We start from the raw sequence: 26,179 nt of genomic DNA, 5'->3' as shown, positions 1-26,179 counted from the left end.
TGAACTTTACCAACCACCCACAACAGTCCCCTGTGTTTTACTAACACCCCTAAATGCACTCCAGTCAAAGCATAAAAGAAAGACAGCAACCAAATGTTGAATAAAGGTGTTTTAATATGACCAAACGTGCTAAGAAATGTTCAGCTATCCACACCAGAACAGAGCAGCAGCTCTGAACAACACAGACAGCATCACTACAGTCACTACAGCACACCCAAAATGAACCATTGCTTTGGTGGAATAAGTGGCACCTCCTCCAACTCCTTCAATTCCATCACAACACGTTTCTTTTTCAGATCATCTCATGCCATCCAAACAAACAGCTGCCAACAATGAACCATATGCAAACAGCCACCCACCTGCCTGCATTTGGCATGAAGTATGTAATTAATGATATGAAGAACGCCTGTACTTTGTTCTGGAAGAAACAAAGAACTTTAACAGTTCCAGCTCTACTCTTTTAACACCAGAAAAGCCAAATCTTTAACACTAGAAGAGCCAAACCTTTAACACCAGAAAAGCCAAACATTTAACACCAGAAAAGCCAAACATTTAACACCAGAAGAGCCAAACCTTTAACACCAGAAATCTGACCAGAATCGCAGCAGCATTCTATGTGTGTTTCTTGATGAGGATGCAACCTCCTATAGAAACTCACTGCTCATTTCTCCATCTTGATAAACTTCCTCTCCTTAAACCCACTATGTTATGGCCACCAATAGAACAGGAAACCCCCCAAAATCCCCCCAAATCCATTCAGTATTAATATCCATATTAAATACAAGAAGGAAGCGGTGTGGGAAGCACCCTGTGAGGCAGACAGCAGGAGATGGGTGTCTAGAACTGCTCCTTTGGCTCACTTATCTTCCTCCTTTTTGGCAGCATGTCCTGACTAGAGGAGAGCTCAGACTGGTGAACCTGCAACAGAACAAGACCTGCAATGGAGAACGGGGGGACCCAATGCTGCCTCCCAAGGGCAGATTCCAGCACAGCCACCATTGCTCCACCTGCAGGACCAGGGGAACCCAGCTCCCTGCTGACACATCTCCTCCCTGCAGTGGCTTCGGGCAGCAGGGAGCTTGGCTAACTCTATTCTCTAGAGAATATCAATCAATCATTGAGAATTCCATTATTTCAGCACAAAGTGTAGCAAAGCTGACAGTTTTACCCACTGGAGCAGAAAACACCTCAGAAATGTAAAGAAAAACTGACACTCACAATGTAGGCTTGGAATAACTTCCCACTCCTCGTCCTGCTTTCCGACACGTTAAGTTCAGAGGTCTTCCTTGCCAGATGATCAACCTATAGAAAACAGCCAGAAAATAAATGCTGCAAGCTTCAGTGCAAAGCACTTCATAAAGCACTCGGTTATCTGGGGCTGTTCTGCCTTAAGAACCTTCATTACCTGTAACTGAAGTAGTCCCCCACATTTAGATTAGCTTTTCCCATTTTCAGCTTTCATACCTGAGGATTGGAGATGTACTGATTCCTGTTCTCCCCAGCCTTCAAAACTCCATCCCTTCCACAAGGGAAATCCTCCTCTGTAAGAAAGCAAAGCACACAATGCACTCCCAGCCTCACCCCACTGCAGTGCTCTGAGGTGAGGGAAGAAACGTGCACCATAGATACAGAGAATGGGTGCTTCCTCCTTTTCCAATCCATGCACAAACTGCTTCACCAGTATTGCTCTGCAGCCATGCAGAACAAACCATTGCAGCATTATTTCAGACAGCCTTGTAAACCTCTTAAATTAAGATAAAAATACATGAATTCTACCTTGGGTTTCCAAAGCATCTCCATGATCACCATCTCCTGCTTTGTTATCCAACACAGGATCTTCCTGGAATGAGAAAAAGGCCCATTCCTACAGATGGAAGCAAAGAGCTCCTGCTCACAGGAGTCAGATCCTAAGATGGATTCTAAGTGAAACAAAACATATTTGTATCTGGTCTGGGATGTACAGCCCAGCTCAGTGTTACTTCCCCATCAATACATGCAGGCATGGAACTCAATAACTAAGGAACATCTAAAATGATTGTGATACTAGAAAGATAAAACCTTGAGCACGTAACATCTCCCCTAAAGCAGCACAGAAATACTGCGTTCCTTATTAATAATACCATGCTAATAGATGCAGATGAATTAACGGCCCCTTTCTGCAGTACAGATCAAAAACAGTTCCAAAAGCTTCAGGAGCACTTGAGCTCTCACCTTCACGTGCTGGTTTTCTTCTGCTCCATCCCCATTCACTGTGAGCACTGGCAGGGGCACATTGGGCTCTCTTTGCTTCAGGATGTTTTCATCGCAGTTTTCTATCCTCTGTTTGTCAGTTGTGACTTTCACTTTCAGCATGTGGAAAGGCGTCGGCACCTCACCCATGTTCAGATACATTGGCTCTCCCTCGAATATCATCCCCTCACATTCACCCTCCTTGAAGCCAGGGGGCTGATAATCAGGAGGTGTAACTGCAGGAGAAAACCAGCTCAGCTTATGGGGTTAAGAGACTTTTCTGCCTTAAATATAAAGCCATTCAAAAACATGCATGGAAGGAAAGGAATTACCAATATTCCACTCATACTAAATGAAACTCTTTCCCTCTACAACAACTGCTTGAAACAGTTCACACAGGCAAATAGATGAGCTAGGAATTCCTCTAAGCAGCAGCTATTGTCAGGTATTTACAGGGCAGCACCAACTGGCACCTAAAGCACTCAGGAAAACACAATTTGTCCTTAAAACTCTCACTGCAATCAAATCAGCTGCAAGGCCGTATTCCTGCTATGAGGGAATAGCAGGAATCAGATCGTCACCCCCTGCACTTTAGGAACTGTGTCCTGAGAAATAATTAAGTGGCACTAATTACAAACAAAATGATTTATTTCAATCACTCTCAAGCATCTAAGCAATGGGGAAACACCACCTTCATCATAGTAGAACAGCTTCATCGTCAGGCAGACGTTGTTTGGTAGGGGGCCCAGGTTCTGCATCAGGATGTAGATCTTGCGGATGAGGAGGATGCTCGCCTTCTTGGTGTCTGCACAGCTGACGGGTGAATCGCTCTCTTTGTTCTTACTGCAAACAGAGAACACTCAGCTTTCACACAGACTTGAAGGGCTGATGTCTTAAGACACACAACTGTGGACTGTGCGAGTTTAAAATGCTAAAATTATTCACTGTGTTTTAAAAATAAGGCTAAATAATAAGGCCATGCTGATCTAGAATTCAAGACAGACCAAAGAAATCCCAGGCAGGGTGACAATACCTGCTGAAATTCAGGACTGGCCCATTGGGGGTGTACTTGAATTTGAAGTGGTAACATTCTGTAATTGTCTGCAAACAAATGAAGCCGTTATTAAATTATCAGCTGTCAAGGAAGCCAATAGAGTTGCTGCTTCCCCCCAGGCCCCGACTAACCTTTACTTAAATCACATCATCACAGCCCTTAACTCTTACCTGAGGATCATCAGGGTGGGTGTAGACCTGGAGGTTCAAAAGGAAGGACAGGGAACAGATTAAGACCCACAAACACATCTAAGCACCAACCTTTAGATACAAGGGCTTTGCTCTTGGATCACACTTACCGCCAGGACAACCATTCTTAGCTGTGAGAAGCAAAGAGAAGAACAGTGGTCAGGTGTGCTCAGCCCACTTCTACTTCACAAGCTGTTTTTTACAGCTCTCAAAACCAATTACGACCACTCAAGGCCTAGTTGAAGCAATCAAGCTCTTCATAGGTTCAAGCTCATCTCTTTGAGAAATGATTTGCTTATTTGGCCTCAGGAGACCCAGCACACAATGAGTATCACCCTGAACTCCCGCACTTTATCTGTCTTAGTTCACCAAACAACAGTTATCCTGTATCCAGAAACTCCCCCAACCGCAGTGGCAAGCAGTGGAATCACACATATAAATGCTTAAATGCCAATCAAACAGCTGAATAACACTGAAAGACTTACGTATTTCTTCTGCAAGGCATCGTAGCATCCCAGCATCCTGCAAGAAGCAAATAACATTGTCGAGCTTGACCTAATCCCTGTTAGCTTCATCTCTAAGGCCAGTTTGCAAACCCACTTCTGAATACATTCAACCCTCAGGAATCCTCTGTGTACATGGTTGTGTCCTGTGGCTGCAACCACCCACCGGCTCACAGCACCAATTGTGATGCCTGCCTGTGTGTTATTACTGATAAAGCCTGATAAGAACTTAAGACACAACCAGATAGTGAAGATCAGGCTCTAAGAACACAACCTGGGCACTTGTTTGCTTCCACAAGGAAAAGTTTTTCTTATGGCTGTTAATTAGAAAGCTGTGTTTCAGAATATACATGCTGTAACTGCTGTGTGGGCATGTGGTCAACGTACCATTTCACCAGCTGAGTCGAGCCAGGGCAGTTTTTATCTTCCCTTAAGATTTTGACACAGAGATCTCAAAAGAAAATGAAAAAGGGCATCTTTAAGGACAAAAAAACAACAGCACTGGGGGTTGAGTTCATTCTCCAGACACACTGTTAAGCACAGATTAAAGTATAAATGCTCTGATTGCTCAGTGAGCATCACCAATATTTATAATAGCATTCAACAACAGCCATATTAGTAAAGTTTCAATATGGTCACATGAAATACCTACTGTCTTTAATTAAATGGATGAAGTGGCTTTAAAAACAAACTCAACAACAACCCTGTGCCCATCTGCTATGCAAAACCAGCCTGTTACCATCCAGGTATCTCGTCCCATAGGCGCTTTCAGGGAAGATCCCTCTCAGGTACGTAATGCAGGACACTGCCACGGCCAGAAGCCTCTTCACCAGAGTCAGGGACTGCTGTTCTGTGTGTATCTTATTGGGAAACACAACTGCGCTCTGCAAGAGAGAAATCAGACACCTTTCCAACACCAACATCCTGCCCCACTGCCTCTTGAATGCTTTAGTTTCAATGGCAGACGTGATTTTTAGCTCCTGTGAAGCCAGGTGTATTCATAGCATCACTGAGGCTGGATAAGACCGCAAAGAGATCATTGCACAGTGCTGCCCGGAGCTGTGGGTGCTTCACCCATGGGTGCCCCACACAAATGGGTGAAGGCATCTCATATACAGCTTTTCCAGCCTTAATGACTCCATGAAGCCCAACTAACAACCCACAGCCACCACCTGTAACACTTGGCGTGATAATGTCTGAAAACATCATTGATTTAGGCCAAGTACACTACAGACTCCAGCCCTTTAACCCTATTTTGTTGCTAAGCACATTTATTTGGATTTAAAGACTGAATTAGCCCCAAATTTTCAAGCACAGAAAGCTTACAAGGCAGCTGGATGTTTTATTTAAGCTAAGATTCGCTGGTTTTTTACTTCAGTAAGACGCTGTGATGGAACTAAACCGTACCACGCAGTTCTTCGGCTTCTGAGCAGTCGCCATCGCTCTGTCCTTCAGCTGATCACCTCAAATACCTCGATCGAAGCCCAGCTGTGACCGAGGCCGACACCTCCCACAGACAACAGGCGACCCGGCCCGAGCACCGCCCTCCCTGAGGTAACTTCACACGGCACCAGAGCGCGCCTGAAGGGCCGTGTGCAAAAGCGAGAGGGCAATTCAAAGGCCCGGCACGCGGCTCTTCGTGCCGTGTGCAAAAAAAAAAAATGGCGGCCGGGGTGGGGGGGCTGTTGTTTCCCGCCAATTTTTACCTGAATGGCGTTGGTTTCATTCACGTTTACCTCGAGCTGGAAAAGCTCTGAAATCGGGTTATTTCAGCAGAAAGACTTAAAAATAAGTATTGAGTTCCCCAATGTGAGATATTAAAGCATTCAGCAGAGAGCTGCAGGCTCAAATAGACTATAAAGAAAGGCTTTCCTGTGGATACTGAATGATTTCCAGGCCACATATCTGAGAGTTCTCCTATTTTGTTGCTTTTTTCTGCCTGGTTTTGCCTTTATTTGTTGTATTTCTTGCCATATTACTGATATTGCAGAATATATGGGTCAAAAAGCAGCATGGATTGAGATGTGGAACCTTTTTGGATACAAGACAAACCTTTTGGATGTATTATAACTAATGACAACCAATGTGGATACATGAAATAGATGATAAAAGAGACATCAATAATGGCTGGTTTACCTGTATAAACACTCTGGGTTTGAACCTGGCTTTGAACCCAGGGCTGTGGCTGATCCAAAGCACTCTTTTCTTTCCTCTCTCAGCCATAGACACTGATGGGAGCGTTGATCCTGCCATGACACTCTATGGGCTGCAATCAGTCTCCATCTGCAGCTCCTCACCCCATACATTGCTCATGCTTTCATGCCATGGGGAGAGACAAGAGCTTGTCATGTTTAGTGTGCCACAAGCTCAGCCTTTGCATTACCTTCCTGGTAATTTGAATGATAGAATGGCTTGGGTTGAAAGGGAGCTCAGAGATCATCAAGGCAAGGCAGCCGACCTCCAGATCTAATTGGAACAGAAACCAAGCAGTGGTTTTCTCATTGGAGTTATTCGTAGGTAATACAAAAGAGTGGCAAATGTGCCCCGTGTTGTAGCCACCAGAGGTGGTTCTCTGCTCTCTGTGTGTGGAAAGCACTTCTTGCAGCTTTCTGAGCATGAAGGTGCTCCTCTGGGAGCAATCCAAGTGTACAACGCTGTGGTTGTTGCTTATCTCTATTGTCTATTTCTCCATTCATAGAATGCAAGTAGTCCTGAGAATAGGACGAATAATGTTGTTTATTTGGGTTTGAAGTGTTGGACTAGATGGCTCTTGTGGGTCCATTCCAGCTCAGGGTGTTCTCTATGTGTCTATGCTTCTTTAGAACAGCTCAGATCTCTTGAGCTGATGATGAATTGCAATGTTCTGCTCATATCTTGTGCTGCTAGAAGACTCAGATAGAATGAGTCTTGGATGCTACATCCCTGGTGGACACAATGTCTCATGGATTGGCTGGTGCTGGTTGTGGTTTTACATTATGCCGTATACAGGCCGGGTCATGCGAACACAGCTGAATAAGGGATGTGCCCTGTTGAACTTCTCTTCTGGAATGCAGAGGCGCATCTTGTCCAGAAGGTGACCTGGCCAGAACCTGTTGTCTGACATCATGTTCCCTTTTTCTTTCTGATTCATCTGATGAAAGCTGGAAAGAAAAAAGAAAAAATTAAAAAAAATAAGAAAGAATGAAGCCTGTTTTGTGAACATAAACTTTTGGGCAATGTGACCACTCTTACTCCTCTTTGCCCTGCTTTCCAGCTGCACTTTTTGATGACTTGGACGCGCTCGGAGGTGAGGGCTTATCAGCAGTTCCTATGTTGTAGTATCCTCCAGGCTTATCAGCAATTCCTATGTCATAGTATCCTCCAGGCTGCCTAATCTTCATTAGATGTTGTCCTCTCCTGATGATTTTGTCTCCTGGGTGCAGCAGGCCTGTTGGCAAAGCACATCCAATCCCTTTCACCTCTGCTTTACATTTGTGATGCTGCCCTGGAATGGTTACAGCTACTGTGTAAGGGAGGAAGGATGATGGTGGATGATGGCCCTGCATGTGCTGTGAGGCCTCAGTGGACCTAAGCAGTTTTGTGTGGGGCTTCTGCCTGAGCTCTCTACCCTGGGATCAGGAGCCTCATTTCAGCTGAGACCTCAACTCAGACACAGCCATGGCTCTGCCTGGCCATGGACCTGCTGAACCAGACAGGGGCCTGACTTCCCAGCTTTGCCTTCCCTGCACCACTGCCATGAGCTTGCCTCATCATTTGTGCTCTTAGCTGAACCTGATTGATCTGGAGCACTCTGTGTTCTCATCTATGCTGATGAGATTGCTGATCCTAACTAGTCCTCCAAGGACTGCAAGTATACTCCAGAAGCAGCTCCCTTCCCCATACATTGGTCATATTTCTGGGCTGAGGAAGAGATGAGCTTGTCAGATTCATCTCAGGCCCTGGGGGCTGCATTACCTTTCTGCAGCGCTGACTCATTGAGATCAATGTCATGTTCTCTGCACAGCTTGGAGGAATTCAGGTAACTCACAGCCCCTTTACTGCGGTATTGGTTGACCAGTGCACCCATGTCATTGCTTGTAGTTACTGGGAAGCAGTGCTCTTCAACAGCTAGCTGCCCAGATCTCTCCAGATGAGATATTTCTGCCCATTTGATTGGGCTGCCCTGGTCCTTTAAGCAAAAGAAAGGCTCTGATTAGCATTCAGCATGATGTTGTAGTTGCTCCATTCTCTTTCGAGAAGCTCCAGGCAGGGATTAATCTCAAAAGAGTTGCCACATGCACAGTACCTTCTTCATCTCTTGTCTCTTGACAGCTTCATGTGTCCTGTCTCTGCATGCTTCTGAAGTGTCTTTCATTTCATGGTCAGTTTGATGAACTTGTCCCAGCTCAGTGTGGTCTGGGGTAGCTTCTAAAGGTGTTAACTTCACTTCAGGTGTGGTAGGCTCCATCCCACTGTCTCTGCCCTCAGCAGAAGGTGGAGATGTGGCAGATCTGCCAGTGGCTTTAAGGGGCTGAGTCTGTGCACCTAGAAGAGTTCAAAAGGCCCCCCAAAAAAACAAGAAAGCCCAGAGAAACCCTGTTAGACAGTGACAGAAGGAAACATCAGGGCTGACAAATGCTTACAAGGCAAAGGACTTTGGCATTTCATGCATTGGAGCGCCCAACAGATATATCTCATGGAAACATTCCATAGTCTGAAAAGATACAGAGAGGGTTTCCCAGCCCAGTGTTCTCCTCTTACCCCCTTTGGCCTCTTTGGATTCTTTTTTCTTCATTTCCAGCCACTCGTTTTGACATTCCATCAGCTTTTCCATGGTAATGTATTTCCCACCATTAGGGGCAGCCAGAAAGACGATCACATCCTCCAGTTCCTTTTCGCTGATGGAAATCTTTGTCTGACAACCAAAACAGAAAATGACAGTGTGATCAATAAAACAACAAACACGGCTGTCCCCAGAGCAGGAGGCCACCAGGTGAGCTTTATGCGGGCTTAGCAAATGGACTGCATTGCTTCTGCCCTCTAAATCATAGAATGGCTTGAGTTGGAAGGGACCTCAGGGATCACTGAGTTCCAACTGCTCTGCCACAGGCAGGGTTGCCAACTGCTGGCTCTGCTGAGCTCTCAGTTTTTACTGTGCCAAACTTCCCAGCCCTGTGGGTATCAAGAATATGTTTTGTCATGGGCCAGACCATTAGAAAGTGTCTGAAGTGCTAATCCCTAGTAGACCTGAATGTGATCTTGTGAGGGTCAGCATGAGCTGTGCTGTGTGAACATGCAGATAAAGACTCTGGGTTGGCACACAGGAAGAGAAGGTGGAGCTGTGGCAGTTTCTGAGCCCTCCATACCTGCTTGATGATTTTAATGAAGTCTGCTTTCTTGATATTTCTGCCCTCCATGCCAGCTTTCTTGAAGACGTTCACCAGCGTTGTCTTCTGTTTGCGCAGGAGGTCATGCAGTGTGATGAGAGCCTGGGGGTACGGTATGCAAGGAGGGGGAATGTCCTCCTGAGGCAGGCTGCTTGCTGGTGTGTCCTGAAAGGGAATTGGAAAATACCCTGACATCCCCATTGCACAGAATCACCATGCCAGGAGAGTGGCTGGGATAGAGCAGCATCACTCTACTGATTAAGCAATAGATGCTGCAGCTGCAGCAGAGCCATAGAAGATGCAGCGCAGTGATCCCAAGGCTGAAGTAACACAATATCTACTTACGTTATCAGTCACAGCTAACTCTTCAGCCCTTCTCTCTGCTCTGTGTGTCTTTATGTGTTTCCAGAGTCTCTTTTCCAGTTCGTTCTTGGAAGATTTATTACTCAGCCATTTCTCAACGTCTCCAAAGCTTTGTAGCTGAGAACTGAATTGCTTCCTCTCCTGGATCAAAGCTGGCAGGTTATCTAGGTCTTCTTCAGGATGAGAAGCAGCCACTGGAAAGGTGGGTATTTCTCTGGCCTGCTTTCCTTCTGTGCCTGGTGTCTGTGGGAGTGGGCTAAAAAAACATCAAACAGACCAAGGTGAGTCCGTGTGAGTGCAGGAGGAGTTTCTTCTCCATCCATTTCTGTCCTCTTCCTCAGCAGGATGAGGCCTCCTCACCCAACTGTCTTCCCATCAGCAGATGGGGGATAACAGCACTGAGCTGTAATGCTCAGATGTGCCACCAAGGACATGAGGGTTTCCTCTGAGGAAAGCTCAGGACACACAGCTCTTTGTCCCTCTTGATGGAGTGAGGAACTGCGCCTTGTGCAGTGACAGGCAATGCTGGTGACTCCCCATCCTGGCCCCCACATCGAGAACTGGGATGCAGTCTCAAATACTGCATTACTTAGTAAGGAAAAGGGGTTGTTACTGGGGAGCGTTGCCAAAGGCAGAAAAGATGGGCTAGAGCCACGATGCCTGTTCTTGTGCTCAGCATTATCAAAGAAGAGGCTTTTCAGGAACTAAAGGAAGTAGGAAGAAGCACCACAGAAAGACACTGCTCTGCCTTCTTGGGATGTGTTGATTGTAATGCCACTTTGCTAAAAGAGCAGCATCAGTGTCAATATCGCACAGGCACAAGAGCAACAGCTCACTATACTCAAATCCTTGATGAGAATCACCTGTCAGAATGCTCCTCTTCTTCGTCCATCTCATCTGTGAATAATGCACTTAGAGTAATGGTCCGTAGTCTGAGTAGCTTGCAGAGAAAAGACTCTGTGAACAGGAAAAGAGAAAGGCTCTCAGGACTGGAGGCACAGATCCAGGAGGTAATCCAATCCCCCATTCTCCCAGAACTCAAGACAGAGTTTGTAATTCCCAGTGCTGAATTTCCTAGTTTACTCTCTCCAGCACAAAGAAACAAACTCTTTAAGTGGAAGAGATGCACTGTGGGGCATGGAACACAAGTGGAAAACATGGAGACAGAGGCATACAGAATGCTTCTGGCATCTCATTGTACCACGGGGTCTTAAGCACCTGCTAGGAATGACTACAGGGAGAGGCACAAACCTCTCTCAAGGATCAGTCATTAATTTTACCTTTTCTTTCAAGTAGCTTTTGCTCTGGTAGTGGCTTTGTAGCAAGTTGAGGTACCTCCTTGATCTCAAACCTGGAAATAGGAAGAAGGCACCATTCTGTGAGCAGGGCTCCTTTGCCAGGTCAGTGCCAGTAAAGACTAAATTGTGCGCTCTAAACCATGACAGTGAGCAGTGCTGGCCTCAGGAAAGCTCAGCAGCCCCTCCTTGGAGAGAGGTTTGGGTTTTATTCTGCCCTGGTCTTCCTGTATCATCTTGACACAAGAAGGCATTTCAGAGGTGCTGAGACTGATGCGACTTTCACAACATGGAAACACTGCGGGCAGAGGACATGCATACGTCTACTTTTGTTCCACATTCGAAGAGACACCTTCAATGATGGGTTGAAAACAACAGCAATATTAGGATCTGATTCAATGTTTTGGCAGTCTCAAGTGCAGAAAAGAAGCAGAGGAAACATTAGGAGCATGGCCTAAATTTCTCTGCAGAGCAAACTGGTTCCCTCTGATTGGAGGAATGGTAAAATGCAGAGCACAGTCAGGAACTGTGGATGCTTTAAGTCCAAGCTTAGCAAAAGCAAGGAAAAAATGAACTGCCAAACAGCAGCTTGAAAGAGCACAACCAAAGGTGAGCTGAGCACATTCAAACTTGTCCAGACAAGCTCTGTAAGAACAAATATACTCACTGTGGCAACAGGTGGATGCAGCCAAGATGGCTCGGCAGGAGAGCAGTTTCTTTGTCCGAGATGACCCATCTTTTCTGCAAGTGACAGAAACACCTGATGTGAGTCCAAGGAAAGAATCTCAGCGCTCACAAAGGCCTTTCTGCACGTCTGAGAATTCACTGCCTCTCAGCAAACGTCTTGACAAGCGTCTCGGCCTCTTGCCAAAGCAAGCTGCGTGGTGTATATTCTCTTAGGATCAGGAGAGTTGCCAGCCTTATTGCAAGGACAGCAGTTAGCAGCTCAGCCAGGAGACTGACCACTTGTTTACCACTGCACAAGGCAATGGAGCAAACACAATGGAAGGCCTGTTACAAGCCTGAGTTTCTGGCTGCTGCTTTCATCATCAAACATCACTGGCCCTGTCACTGCTTTGGCCTTTTTTTCTCTTTGTGGTGAGGCTTTTCCAGGGCTTTGCCTTGCCAAGCAAAAATAAGCCTGTGTTCATTCCCAGAACCTTTGAGCTCAAGCAAATACCAGAAAGAATAGAGAGACAGCTTTCATTGCTGCATGCCTGGCTCCAGTGGCCTGGCAGCTCACAGCTAGCAGCAGAGCTTCATTCCCTGGCTTTGTACAGGACTTGAAACCTGCTGTAAGCAGCACAGGAAAAACAAAACACTTACATTGAAAAGCTTCTCTGCCACATGTTCAGATTTGTTGAGTTGCTGTAAAAAGTCTTCACCAAATGTCATTTCTGCTTGCTGCCCTCGGATAGCAAGAGTGCCAACGTCCGTTAGCGTGAAGTCTGCATCTTCTCCATTTGTTAGGATGTGGTAGAAATACTGCAAGGTCTCCAATAGACAGTCCTGCACTGTTTGCTGAGAATGTGTGTGCATGCGTATGGTCTCAGGGTCTAGCACCATTATCTCAGTGTCATCTGGAAAAGAGGAGCAAGGTGACCGACTCGCACTGCAGCTGAGCACAGAATCATGTAGTTCCAACCCCCCTGCCTGGCAGGGCCACCAAACATCCACAATTACTAGATCAGGTTGCCCAGGAGACCTCATAGATCCTCATAAAGACCCCATAGATCAGGTTGCCCATGGCCCCATCCAACCTGGCCTTGAACACCTCCAAGGATGGGGCATCCACAACCTCCCTGGGCAGCCTGTTCCAGGGCCTAACCACTCTCCTAGTGAAGAACTTCCCCTAACATCCAACCTAAATCTTCCCTCTTTTAACTTCAAACCATTTCCCCGTGTCCTGCTATTGTCAGCCCTTTCCAAGAGTTCACTCCCCTCCTGGGTGTAAGTTCCCTTCAGGTATTGAAAGGCTGCAATGAGGTCAAAGCAGTGCAATCATCTGCAATGAGCAGATTCAGATAATGCACCAGGAGCTTTTGGTTTAAGTGCACTGCTAGAGTGCTATCTTAACCACCAAAGACTGCCAATTGGGATAAATAAGCAAGTGTATTTGAGCAATTTTTTCCCTTAATTAGTCTTCTTACCAGGAAACTGCATTAAAGGGTATTTGAAGTCACGAATCTGTGCAACAGCCTGGGACAGTGAAAACAGTGGCCTCTGAAACGTGATCGTCTCGCCATCCTCAAGAGCTTGCCACTTTTGAATACAAAATGTTCCCAGTCCGGGTATGCTGACAGCTTGAGGCTGGAACAAAAAGGAGAAGGACAGAGTGAGGACCTATGGCAGCTTGCAGAGGGGTGTCCCATGGCTTGTAATGCAGAACACTGAGATGGGGGAGCTGGAAAAGACCACGTACTCAGGACACGTTCTTTCCTTTGCTCTCTAAGCATCCCCAGTTGTGTTTTTGCTCTCTGCTCTGGGAGCAAGGAGCAGAGAAGCATATTCTGAATACTTTTGGATTATCTGTATTATTTGGCATAGGTACCGTATTTTCAACTATTTTAATAATTCAAGTGATTGAAGAAAGTGGGCTTTGGCACATTTGTGGCACGTCTGTACATGGAAGAGCAAGGGCACTTGCTGGCCCAGGGCTATGTGGACTACTGCAGCCATTGGGCAAGGGAAGGAGTAGGGTGTCCCACCTTTGGCAGCAGGAGCAAACGTTGAACGCGCTGGAACACATTGTCCCATATGGTAGTGACATCTGCAATGCGAGAGAAGACACAGAATGCTTTAAGTCAGCAAGTTAATGGCCTCTTAGCTCATTCCTAAACGAGATGGCAAGTGTGATCTACCACAGCCCCTGGGATAATCACAGAATCACAGAATGACCTGGGTTGGAAGGGACCTCAAGGATCATGTAGTTCCAACCCCCCATAGACTCCATTAACCCCAGAGAGACCCCATAGATCCCCAAAGAGACTCCACAGATCCCCAGAGAGACTCCACAGACCCCATAGATCCCCAAAGAGACCCCACAGACCCCATAGATCCCAAAAGAGACCCCACAGACCCCATAGATCCCCATAGAGACCCCACAGACCCCACAGAGACTCCATAAACCCCACAGAATCACAGAATGACCTGGGTTGGAAGGGACCTAAAGGATCATGAAGTTCCAACCCCCCCTGCCTGGCAGGGCCACCAAACTTCCACATTTACTAGATCAGGTTGCCCAAGAGACCCCATAGATCCCCATAGAGACCCCANAGTTCCAACCCCCCCTGCCTGGCAGGGCCACCAAACTTCCACATTTACTAGATCAGGTTGCCCAAGAGACCCCATAGATCCCCATAGAGACCCCATAGACCCCATAGATCCCCCATAGTGACCCCATAGATCCCCATAGAGACTCCATAAATCCCAAAGCCCCCACAGAATCACAGAATGACCCGGGTTGGAAGGGACCTAAAGGATCGTGTAGTTCCAACCCCCCCTGCCTGGCAGGGCCACCAAACTTCCATATTTACTAGATCAGGTTGCCCAAGAGACCCCATAGATCCCCATAGAGACCCCACAGACACTCCATAAACCTCACAGCCCCCACAGAATCACAGAATGACCCAGATTGGAGGGGACCTAAAGGATCATGAAGTTCCAAACCCCTCCGGCCTGGCAGGGCCACCAAACTTCCATTTACTAGATCAGGTTGCCCAGGAGACCCCATAGATCCCCACACAGACCCCATAGACCCCATACATCCCCCATAGACCCCATAGATCCCCATAGAGACCCATAGAGACTCCATAAATCCCAAAGCTCCCACAGAGTCACAGAATGACCTGGGTTGGAAGGGACCTCAAGGATCATGAAGTTCCAACCCCCCCTGCCTGGCAGGGCCACCAAACTTCCACATTTACTAGATCAGGTTGCCCAGGAGACCCCATAGATCCCCATAGAGACCCCATAGACCCCATAGATCCCCATAGAGACCCCATAAATCAGGTTGCCCAGGGCCCCATCCAACCTGGCCTTGAACACCTCCAAGGATGGGGCATCCACAACCTCCCTGGGCAGATAAATTCATTCATGACTCTGACTCAATTTTGGATAGACATCAGACTAAAAGTGCTGGGAGAGACCTGATGCTCAGGAGCAAATGGATCTGAGTGGCCCCAAATGCCTTACCTTTGCTAGAAAGCTGCTGTAGTGTGGGAAACATGACTTTGTTGCAACCATCAGTCTCAACGTTAGTTATCAGCTCTAGCACGTTGACCATGCTCTTGCTTCTTGCAAGTGAAGCTAAAGAACAAAAGGTTCCTGATGTTTGCTACCAGGAAACACTCCTGTTTCAATACCCTCCTCTGTCCTTTGCCGAACAGCTCCCTCCTCCTTCGTTCTCTGAGGTTCAAGAGATTTCTTGTGTCCTCTAGAGAAAAATGGATGTGAGAGCAACTCTGCGACAGCCAGGAAGCCTTGGGCTGGGCCTGAGGCAACACTGATGTGGAGGCGACTGTCACTTTGTGATGTAAGGTTATGACACAGAGGGGAGCAAGGCGGGTTATGGAACTCTATCAGCTGGGCCATGGGCTGGAGCTGCAGCCAACAGGAATCCCCATGGTCAGGGTTACCTCTGAGGGTGGATAAAGCGACGTGTTTTCCTTTCTGTGCATTTTAGGGTCAGGTTGTGGCCTTCATAGGGTTTGGCCTGGTCCTTTTAATGAGGGCACACCTCATAGATATAAGCCGTTACTGATAAGCCTGCAAAATAATAAAGCCTTTAATTATAGCTCCATCTGCCTGGCAATCATTGGGTCTCCTGAAGAACCCCATGGTCCATCCCAGGGGGTCAGACGGCACCTGAGGGCGTTTATTCACACCCAGAGAGAAAATAAAGCCGTCGGGAAACACCAAACAGGGAACGGGGCGCTGTGAGGAGAGCGGACATAAAGCGAGCAGGGCGGGAAACCAGCTCTGACTGGACGCGAAGGACGGAGTGCGCATGCGCAGCTCTCCCACAGGCGGAGCCGTGTTCTACCGGGAGTGAGCAGTGCGCATGCGCCTCCTGCTGCCGGTGACGTCACTGCTGCCGGTGACGTCACTGCTGCGCTAGGCCCCAGAAGGCCTAGGCCGCGTTCGTAGCCTTAAAGTGGGAGTCCGCCTGGACAGTAACGGCCTCGGTTCCGCCCCGCTCCTCCTCGTTTGCCCGCTGCCGGTTCTCAGCCCTTCCCTCCCGGTCTGTCCGTGCCGGGCCTAATCCGTCTTACGTGACGTTAATGGCGGGGGTTACAGAGCGTGCGTCGTCGTCATGGCAACGACCGGAAGAGGCGTTGCGTCGCTGTGCGTTGGCCGGAAATGACGTTGCGTAACGCGCTGAGGCGGTGGAGCCGGGCCGGAGCCATGTCAGCGGGAGGCGGCGGGCAGCGAGACGCCGGGACCGCGGGCGGGTGAGGCTGAGGGATGCGGGCTGTGCAGCGGGGAGGCCTCGAGGTGGTGGTTTAACGCCCCGGTTGGCTGCTGGGCCTCCAGAGGGCGGGGATTGAAGGTTTTCCGCTTACAGGCGGCGCAGCAAATGGGATCAGCCCGGCCCGGCCCCCGCCTTCCTTCTCTCTGGCGCAGCTCCGTTACCCGGGCGGCCTTTTCCCGGTGGTGGAGATGGAGGAACGGCCGTGGGGGGCTCCGAGAGCTCCGCGGCTCCGTCGGGGGCTCTGGATGCGGCAGCGGCTGTGGCAGCGAAGATCAACGCGATGTTGATGGCCAAAGGGAAACTGAAGCCGGCGAACAACACGGCGGATAAGGTGGGAGAGGGGAGAGGGTAAAGGTGGGAGAGGGACGAGGATAAAGGTGGGGGAGGGACGAGGATAAAAGTGGGAGAGGGACGAGGATAAAGGTGGGAGAGGGACGAGGATAAAGGTGGGAGACGGGGGCGAGGATGAAGGTGGGAGACGGGGGCGAGGATGAAGGTGGGAGACGGGGGCGAGGATGAAGGTGGGAGACGGGGGCGAGGATGAAGGTGGGAGACAGGGGCGAGGATGAAGGTGGGAGACAGGGGCGAGGATGAAGGTGGGAGACAGGGGCGAGGATGAAGGTGGGAGAAGGGTGAGAATAAAGGTGGGAGAGGGGTGAGGATGAAGGTGGGAGAGGGGCCAAGGATAAAGGTGGGAGAGGATAAAGGTGGGAGAGGGGAGAGGGACGGGAATAAAGGTGGGAGAGGATAAAGATGGGAGAGGGGACGAGGATAAAGGTGGGAGAAGGGAGAGGAGAGTGCTGGGATGGGGATTGGGTGGTGTGTGGTTTAATCAACTAGTTTTCAGGAATATGTGGGAATGGTGGAGTGTAAGAAAGCAATGGGAGAAGTTATTTGTGTTTTTAGACTATCAGTGGCAATGCTGGGTATTCTGAGAGCTCCGCATTTTAAGTGGTTTGAGAGCAAGCTGTAGTTTTTTCATTGGAGTTATTTGTAGGTAATACAAAAGAGGGGTAAACGTGTCCCATGTTGCAGTCACTAGAGATGGTTCTCTGCTCTCTGTGGATGGAAAACACTTCTTGCTGCCTTCTGAGCAAGAGCAGTGAGCTCTGGCAGCACAACACTGGTCAGGAATGGTAGTCCAAGTGTATAACACTGTGGTTTCCATTGGTGCAGCATTGTTGCTTATCTCATTATCAACATTACAATCTCCCAATCTCCTGTGATTAACCTGATAGTATTTATCACTTGAGATTAAAGTTGTGCAGTGTTAAATTATTAAGTAGTGGCTTTAAAGCACTTTCAGTGAATAGTTTTATGGATTGGAGGGTCCAACAGATGTAGCAGGATATTGATAAGACTGCTAAACCCCTCCCTTCTGTAGGCTCTGTTTGTTTATTACTCAATTTATCTCAGTTTTCCAACCACCGGTCGGTCTTTACAATGATTGTTTTTGAAGCTGCAGGCTCTTGGGAAAGGCCCGACCACAAATAAAAGCAAAGATGACCTCGTGGTGGCAGAGGTGGAAATCAACGATGTGCCCCTCACGTGCAGAAACCTCTTGACGAGGGGACAGACCCAGGATGAGGTATGTTCAGGAATTACATCTGCTTCCTTTGGTTTGGCAGCTCAAGGTCTTCTGTGCCTCTTTGTAAGGTTAAAAGAGTTTGCAGCAAAGCATGTGCAGTTTTCTATTATAAAAACAGTGTTTTCTAAGGTTCTTTGTTTAGTGGTTGGTTTAATAACGCATCCTGTATTGTGGTAAGGTAGCACAGCTGGCGTTCTTTAGCAGCACTATTCATTCTCTTACCACCTTAGTAACATTTTCTGATCTCTTTATAAAGCAACTTCAACTGCTTTAAAGCTCTGTGTACGTTCTGTTTGTTATCACTGAACTTCTCTCTGCTTTCTTAATTGCTTGCAGATAAGTCGACTGAGTGGAGCAGCTGTCTCTACTCGAGGGCGGTTCATGACTGCAGAGGAGAAAGCAAAAGTGGGACCTGGGTTTGTATTTCTGCTTTCTTTGTAATGGGGTGTTTAAATGGTGAGGTTCTCACTCTGTTGATGTCATGGGATGTTTGATGTTTTCTTCCTAGAGATCGCCCTTTGTATCTTCACGTCCAGGGTCAGACAAGGGAGCTGGTTGACAGTAAGTGTGCCAAGCATTCCACTTCTAATTCTTGTTATTTGCAGTGTTCAGACAGTCTTGTATATTGATGGGTTTTGTTGTGACTGATCAGCATTTGTGCTGTAGGTAATCTGTGTTGATAAGTGTAATGCAAAAGCACCAGTGCTTCAGTGTAAGGTTTATGGATCCTGAAGGGAGTAGACAGAGGGAAGTTAACAGCCATCAGTTTAATGGGGAAATGCTCATATTTCTGGGGGTGGTTGACCACTGAGATGCCCACAAACCCCTTTTGGTTCCATGGCCATATACTTAACAGCAGGAGATAATAACTCATACATATCAGGAAACAGCATCAGAGCAGTTTCTCACAAGCAAGTTCCTTCTCCATGCAGAAGCTAAAGGCATTTTGCTTGTGTTCCCACACTAACCATAGAGCTGCCCACTTGTACCTACCTCCTACAGCCAGCAATCAGTTTTTCTTACCTTGCTCATTCATGCAGATGTAAGTTTTGTGCAGGGTTAGAAATGGTGTTTACTTTGCAGTCAGACATGAGGGCGTTTCTTATGGTGAACTGCATCTGTTGTGTTTACCAAAAAGATCAGTATTTGTGTGGCTGTCCCATCAGCACAAGTGATTTTGAGGGGAGCACAAGGGGCTCTGTTAGTAACTTCCCACTGCTGAAATGTAAATGGTTTTCATATCCTGTCAACTAGGAGCTGTTAATCGTATTAAAGAGATAATTACTAACGGAGTAGTGAAGGCTGCCACAGGTTCTAGTCCAACATTCAATGGAGCAACAGTGACTGTGTACCACCAGCCTGCCCCCATCACTCAGATGTCTCCAGCAGTCAGTCAGAAACCTCCATTCCAGTCAGGGGTGAGTGATTGATTTGTGACTTTAAACACAAAGTATGTGTGTTGTGTGCTATTTATTGAAAGGATTAAACACTTACGTAGCTGTGGTGAGAACTGGAGGACTAATCAGACTGAGTCTGAAGAGTGAGACTCAGGTGACAGTGATCTCCTAGAAGAAAAGGGATGGAGAGAGCAGTCCTATGTAGAAGAAAGCAAAGGGCCCACTGTGCCATCCGACACTGAATGTTCTGATTGTCATAGAAAGTTGATTTATGGTCTCTGGTGAAATGATCAATAGTAAGAGTGAAATAATAAGCTTTTCCTTTTACATTTACAGATGCATTATGTTCAGGACAAATTATTTGTTGGTCTGGAACACGCTGTACCTACATTTAATGTGAAGGAGAAAGTGGAAGGGCCTGGTTGCTCCTATTTGCAGCATATTCAGATTGAAACAGGTGCCAAAGTCTTTCTTCGTGGGAAAGGCTCAGGTTGCATAGAACCAGCATCAGGCAGAGAAGCTTTCGAACCCATGTACATCTACATCAGGTATGATGAGGCTCCTTAAGGTGTTAACATTTGACAGCAGGTTGCTGGTGAAAGAAGTAGCTGCTCGGGTCAGTAGAAATGTTTGTGCTTATGAATTTTTCTGTTTCTTTTCAGTCACCCGAAGCCAGAAGGTTTGGCAGCTGCTAAAAAGCTGTGTGAAAATCTATTGCAAACTGTGAGTAGCTCTTAGAAATTTCAGAGCTTATTTTGCTTTAGCTTTAAACAGCATCCAGAGGCACACGGTCTCTATTAAAGAGACTGTTATGTTTGGCACCAAAAGAATGTTTATGATCTCTCACACGTACAAAATTCATTTCTCAGTCTTTTTTTCTGTACTTGAATGCAACAGAGTACTCAAAAGATTGAAGCCCTTTGAGAGTGAGCCTTTCTGTAGCCCATTTCCAAGTACAAATATTAACAAAGTATGGTTTGAAATATGTCTGGGAGCTGTTGGATGCTTTAAGTGTTTTACAAAGTAACTCCCTTGCTGTGCTGTATGTCCTGTGAAAGGCTTTCCTGTGTTTTACACCAATTTGTGACCCAGAGCAGCAGAATTAGTGGCTTGTTATACAGAATATTGATAGGTTTTGTTCTGAATTCCTGATTTTTTTCGATTTTCATGTTTGGTTTCTTGCTAAGCCTTTGAATACAGTGTGTTCTGTAGTCAAAGTTCCCTTACGGCTTCACGAGGATGAGTAGTTAGCTGCCCTTTGCCTGCGAGAGAGCAATGCAGGAAGTGGATGCTTATATTCTCACCTTTAAACATCCCTTTGTAGGTTCATGCTGAATACTCTCGATTTGTGAATCAGATAACTACAGCTGTACCTTTAGCAGGTAACGTTGGCGATACCGAAACCTTTGGTGTTGTGTTTTGTGGAGTTAAGTTTGGTGGAATGCCTTTACCTGTGGAAGTCTTTGTGTTTTGCTCCTGGTGTCAAAAAGCAGTTGTGTTTCTTTTATATTTAGTAATTAATTCAGTGTTTTTGTGGCTCTTGGCTGCATTGACGATGACCCTTTTCTCCTCTTCCTCTCTCTCCAGGCTTTGCGCAGCCTGCAGCTATAAACAGCGTTCCTTCTCAGCCATCATATTACCCTTCCAATGGATATCAGTCTGGTTATCCTGTCGTTCCCCCTCCTCAGCAACCAGTTCAGCCTCCATATGGCGTACCAGGCATAGTTCCACCTGCAGTGCCAATGGCACCAGGAGTCCTAACAACACTACCTGCAGGAGTTCCACCTGTGCCAACACAGTATCCAATATCTCAAGTACAGCCTCCAGCCAGCACTGGACAGGTATTGCTGAAGGATTTGCCTTAGAGCTGTCAACTTCCTCAGCCATTTCTTTGCTAACAAAAGCATCCTTGAATTGCTTCCAGATGGAGAATGTCCTTTAGGGCATACATAGGCAATTTCAGGGGTTGTTGCTTTGATGCTTTTGTCCAAACCACTTGCTTTTTTTTTTTGCATGGCTCTTTAAGGCTGCATTTTCTTTTTCATGTTATACCCAGCTAACACAAGTTGTGCTTACAGGGAGGTATCAATCATTCATGACATTACTATAAGCACTGTGGGTGCAAGGAGTCTGAGCTACAGACAGTGATTACTTTGAGCTGGGAGCATTCTGTAATTCAGGCACTTGCCTTAAATTCTGCATTTCCTTTTCGCCTCGGGTTCTGCAAAGGGAACTGGTTGTGTTTTCTGATCCTCTATATGAAACTGATTATGGGATTAACTTGGTAATATCCATATGAGGCATTACCTTCTTTGTTTTTAATTTCTGCATACCAGAGTCCACTGAGTGCTCCTTTCCTTCCTGCTGCTGCCCCGGTGAAAACAACTTTACCAGCTGGTTCACAGCCACAAGTCCAACCCCATCCCCAAGGCCAAAAGAGGCGCTTTACCGAGGAGCTGCCCGATGAGAGGGAATCAGGACTGCTGGGATATCAGGTGGAATAAAATCAGCAATTTTACTTCATTCAACAAAATGAAACTTGGCTGGAGAGGGATGGTTGTTATTAGCACCGTCTATTTGAGAAAATTTAGACAGGCCCTTTGGCAGGCAGCAGTGATGGGTGCAAAACATTGAGACCACGCTTCCATTCCTTTGAGCTGGAGCACTGCTCTCAGGCTGAGCTATCTGATGCATTGACAGCTTGCTTTCCATGCCTGCATTCTTCCATGAAGAGCAGCAGTGCACTCAGGTCAAAGAGATGGCAACAGCGTGTGCCTGGCTAGTTGAAAGTGATATCTGGGGCTTTTTTCCCCTTTTTGTTTTATTGTGGGTCTTTTGGATGGGCTTCTTTAGAGGGAGGGCAATAACATCCATGGGTTGGGTTACAACCTCCATCCAAGTGAGGGTTATAACATCCATGCTTTCCCATTTCCCTTTCTTGCAGGCAGCACTTGGGAGGATTGTTAGAAGCCTAATTTTAAGAGAGTGCTTCTGTGTATTCATTTTAGGCAGCAAAAGTTATAGAGTTTATGTGAAATAACTTTGAGCTTTTCATCAGACTTCTGTGTGAGAAAATAGAGGTTCTGCAAATGCTCATAGGCAGAACCCATTAATAAAAGCTTGGCCTAGAGAAAATAAAGTCCTGTTTAAGGATGTTATATATTAATATATGTCAAGCAGAGTTTACCATGGCATGAGGCCTCTAAGAGTATTCAGAATTAGCTGATTGAGGAGGTAATGAGTCAATCCGTGATCTAAACAGCTGTCATCACAGCACTGGGATTGGGTGCTGAGGTGACTTCTACAGCTGGTGCTCAGGAATGTTATTTACAACTTTACCCCTCAGTATTTTTAGGAAGAAAAAAAAACCCAAAAAGCATTTTGTTTACCAGTGGTGATTAGTGGCTGCTCCTAGTAGTTGGCAATGTACTCTGAAAAGTTGGGTTTCCTATCAGTATCATTAAGGAGCTGTAGCTTGTGTTGTAGTTGTAGATTTGCTAATGCCGTGTGTTTTTCTGCTCATAGCATGGACCCATTCATATGACTAATTTAGGTACAGGCTTCTCCAGTCAGAGTGAAATCGATGGAGCCGGGTTGAAGCCAGCAAGTTCCTCAGGAAAGGAGAGAGAGAGGGACAGGTATGGAACAACCACGTGTTGTATTTGCTGTTACCTTTCTATGTTCTCATGTCTTGAGTTTGAAAAGAACACAATGAGCCCAACTCAAAGTTAATGGCAAGGACTGCGTTGGGAATTTGTTTGCTGTTACCTTTGTGCTTGCTCTTAATAGAAGGTAACAAAGGTTTCTGTCTGTTTGAACAGGCAGTTGATGCCTCCACCAGCTTTTCCTGTCACTGGGATGAAATCAGAATCTGAAGAAAGGAACGGTGTGGGGTCTTTACCAGGCAGCCACGGTGAGTACAACGAATAGAACACGTTTGTCAGCCGAGTTTGCCTTGGTCTTAATGCACATTTAGATTGGTGATGGTTTTTTGTGTCCCTTTTACTGCAGTCAGTAGAAGGGAGGTCATTGATCTAAAATCACTGTGATTAAACACACGGTGCTTCTCATAAAGCTTTAATTAATAACTATGTGAACAATGAGGGTGTGATGGAGGCAGGAGGACTGAGCTTTGACCCACAGTCAGCACAGAATCTCACAGGGTTGCTCTGTAACAGATATCTATGTGGCTTTATATCACGTACAGCTATCTCTAGGAGCACTGAGGAGTATCAGTGGCAGTTATGGTTCAGGTGTGTATTTACAGACACGAGTTCTGTCAACCCTGTCTGCAAACAGAAGCGTTATTAGATGTCATCCTCTCATAGGGCTGTCACACATCGGGTATTTGCAGCTTGGTAAAACATGGAATCACTTTAACTCTCCCTGGTAGTTTAGTGCCTTCCATACCAGGTCTGCAGGTACATCGTATTAGTTTGTTTAACCTTAGTTTTTCTGCAGTATTGTTCCCAGAGATTGTTCTTCTGCTAGCTTTCTTTTGAGCAAAAAATCGGACTTTTCTTTACGTATTGATCTCTAAAACGGTGCAATTGCCATCACTTCAACCCATTTGCTAACTTGACCTTTCTTGTGTGTTTCTTTCTTCTTTCTCTGTTCTCTTACATGGTTCTGATGGATCACAATGTGCTGTTGCTGCTGCTGTTTCGCGTGGCCTTCGACCTTGGGTGACCATTGGCCTTGTGACCTCAAAATGGTGTCCAACTAACGATTTACAATTAACATCTTTTTATTTTTGAATTAACTTGTTTTGGGGCGTTTTATCTCTCTCTATTTTGATTTTTCCTTCTCGTGGGGGTTGGGGGGGGGGGATTGTTCTGTTTTTCCACCCCCTTCCCTTGCTTAGATCATCAAGCAAAGAAGATGAAAACATCCGAGAAGGGCTTTGGATTGGTGGCATATGCTGGAGATTCATCAGATGAAGAGGAGGAACATGGCAGCCATAAAAATGCAAGTACTTTTTCACAGGGGTGGAGTTTAGGATACCAGTATCCTTCCTCCCAACAGCGAGCCAAACAACAGATGCCATTTTGGATGGCACCCTAAAAGCTCCAGAACTGTCTCAATTCATCTCTTATTATTATTTCTTTTCCTCTAGCAATAATGCATGTATATTACAAAAAAAGGAACTTGGCAGATACGCATTGTTTTTTACATTTGCAGAAGCTAAAGGTTCAGTGTTCCGCCTTGAAAAAGGGCTCCGTTATTTTTTTTGTTTCAACTCTTTTATTTCTGCAGTGGATTTATCACCTCTGAAAACCATTTTGAAATAGAGTTTGGACAGGGTCGGTCCTTTTACATCGTGGGGGAGGAAAGAGAGAAACCTGTCGCTCTTGTTTCCCATTTTTCCAGGGTAACTTAAATAAGGAAACACTGTCAGCCACGCTGACTCCACCACCCACCTGGTGTTGTATTTATTTCATGCTCCTGCTTTCAGCCCGTGCTCACGGTCCCGTTTGTGGTGACTGTGGCTTCTCAATGTTTGGACTTGTGAGAAAGGGAAAAGCAGGATCCAATAGTTCAGAGCGATCTGATTGTGTTTCTTGAAGTCGATCCTTTTGCTTTAAGGCACCTCCTGTTGTAACTCCACGTTGTGTTCTCTTTGCAATGTGGTTTAACCCCACGACTTCTGCTTCCAGCCAAGGGATTTAGGGGGGGTGTTTGGCTCTTTGTGGGTCCATCCTGCTGCTGTCACACAGCTGCTCACCCACCTCCAGCAATCCCTGCCTCCTTCATGCAACTCATACGGGACCTGTGGCTCTTCCAAGCTTCTCTCCCACATCTTATAACTCACTTTGATTCCACCCGTTCTGTTTTAAACAAGAAGAGAGAGAGAAAAAGGCAGCGGGTTGGTTTGGCACAGAGCTGAGCCATTGCTTGATCTGAATGGTGTGCATTTATCTCTATGGACATGAAGCACAACGTTAATGGCAGGGCTGGGTGCTGCAGAGCTAATGGGGTGTGGGACAACAGCAGCAGCTCCTGGAACAGCAGCGATGGCTCCGGCCTATCAGTGCAGGGAGCGGCTGGCACCTTTTGTACAAACATTGACTTTTTCCTATGTCTTGTAAATAAATTCAGAACCATGCTTTCATTATAAATAAATGTATAAATGATGTATAAAAACACGCGCTGGTTTGGTGAGCTGCGCCTTTAAATGCCAGCAAGTCGGCGGGGGCGGGGCCAAGGAGGGGCGTGGTCATGTGGGGGGTGGGGCTTAAGTAAGGGAGTGGGGCTTAAAGGGGGCGGGGCTTAAGTAAGAATGGAGGTTTAAAGAGGGCGGGGCTTAATTAGTGGGCGGAGCTTAAAGGGGGCGGGGCTTACGGAAGAATTGGGGCTTAAGGGGGCGGGGCTTTAAGCAAAGAGTGGGGCTTAAAGGGGGCGGGGCTTAGCAAAGGGGTGGTGTTTAGAGGGGCGGGGCTTAAGCAAGGGGTGGGGCTTAAGGGGTGGACTTCAAGGGGGCGGGGCTTAAGTAAGGGCGTGGCTTAGCAAGGGGTGGTGTTTAAAAAGGCGGGTCTCAAGGGGTGGAGCTTAAAGGGGCCGGGGCTTAAGTAAGGGGGCGGGGCTTAGCAAGGGGGTGGTGTTTAGAGGAGCGGGTCTTAAAGGGGGCGGGGCTTAAGTAAGGGCGATGCTTAAGGGGGCGGGGCTTAAGTAAGGGGGCGTGGCCTAACAAGGGGTGTTGTTTGGAGGGGCGGGGCTTAACCA

At 46.9% G+C, this 26,179-nt stretch overlaps 2 protein-coding genes and 1 non-coding gene across 9 annotated transcripts; 2 read left to right on the top strand and 1 right to left on the bottom strand.

Annotated features, from left to right (window-relative positions):
- Positions 1–96: 96 nt before the first annotated feature.
- On the bottom strand, positions 97–16,296 carry HORMAD1 (HORMA domain containing 1). Of its 6 annotated transcripts, none has more exons than XR_001559489.2 (16): positions 15,636–16,296; positions 15,193–15,433; positions 13,707–13,768; positions 13,149–13,308; positions 12,325–12,578; positions 11,666–11,739; positions 10,984–11,054; positions 10,567–10,660; positions 9,686–9,959; positions 9,320–9,505; positions 8,715–8,868; positions 8,260–8,498; positions 7,929–8,142; positions 7,206–7,401; positions 6,111–7,114; positions 4,758–4,858 (listed from the first exon to the last, which is right to left on the bottom strand). XR_001559489.2 is itself a non-coding variant. In XM_015884612.2 (13 exons), exons 1-13 carry the CDS (start codon positions 6,225–6,227, stop codon positions 838–840), a joined length of 1,191 nt encoding a protein of 396 aa, XP_015740098.1. In that variant the 5' UTR covers positions 6,228–6,941; the 3' UTR covers positions 97–837. The 6 variants fall into 6 exon arrangements, 2 of the variants coding, with proteins under 2 accessions (XP_015740098.1, XP_015740099.1); XR_001559491.2 differs by having other exon boundaries at positions 15,193–15,306; XR_001559490.2 differs by having other exon boundaries at positions 15,193–15,765; positions 15,865–16,296.
- Positions 16,297–16,321: 25 nt separating this feature from the next.
- Positions 16,322–25,598, top strand: KHDC4 (KH domain containing 4, pre-mRNA splicing factor). 2 transcript variants are annotated; one of them, XR_001559492.2, is made up of 14 exons: positions 16,322–16,451; positions 16,565–16,802; positions 17,931–18,059; positions 18,396–18,475; positions 18,568–18,620; positions 19,314–19,477; positions 19,793–20,004; positions 20,119–20,179; positions 20,781–20,838; positions 21,044–21,297; positions 21,793–21,951; positions 23,010–23,094; positions 23,278–23,369; positions 24,321–25,598. XR_001559492.2 is itself a non-coding variant. In XM_015884614.2 (14 exons), exons 1-14 carry the CDS (start codon positions 16,360–16,362, stop codon positions 24,518–24,520), a joined length of 1,905 nt encoding a protein of 634 aa, XP_015740100.1. In that variant the 5' UTR covers positions 16,322–16,359; the 3' UTR covers positions 24,521–25,598. The 2 variants fall into 2 exon arrangements, 1 of the variants encoding a protein (XP_015740100.1); XM_015884614.2 differs by having other exon boundaries at positions 22,982–23,094.
- On the top strand, positions 19,569–19,697 carry LOC116654416. Its single transcript, XR_004309647.1, has one exon.
- Positions 25,599–26,179: the final 581 nt, after the last annotated feature.

The sequence above is a fragment of the Coturnix japonica genome, chromosome 25 (genome assembly GCF_001577835.2).
Source record: "Coturnix japonica isolate 7356 chromosome 25, Coturnix japonica 2.1, whole genome shotgun sequence".
Classification (NCBI taxonomy): Eukaryota; Metazoa; Chordata; class Aves; order Galliformes; family Phasianidae; genus Coturnix; species Coturnix japonica.
This window is presented reverse-complemented; position numbering and strand designations above follow the sequence as displayed.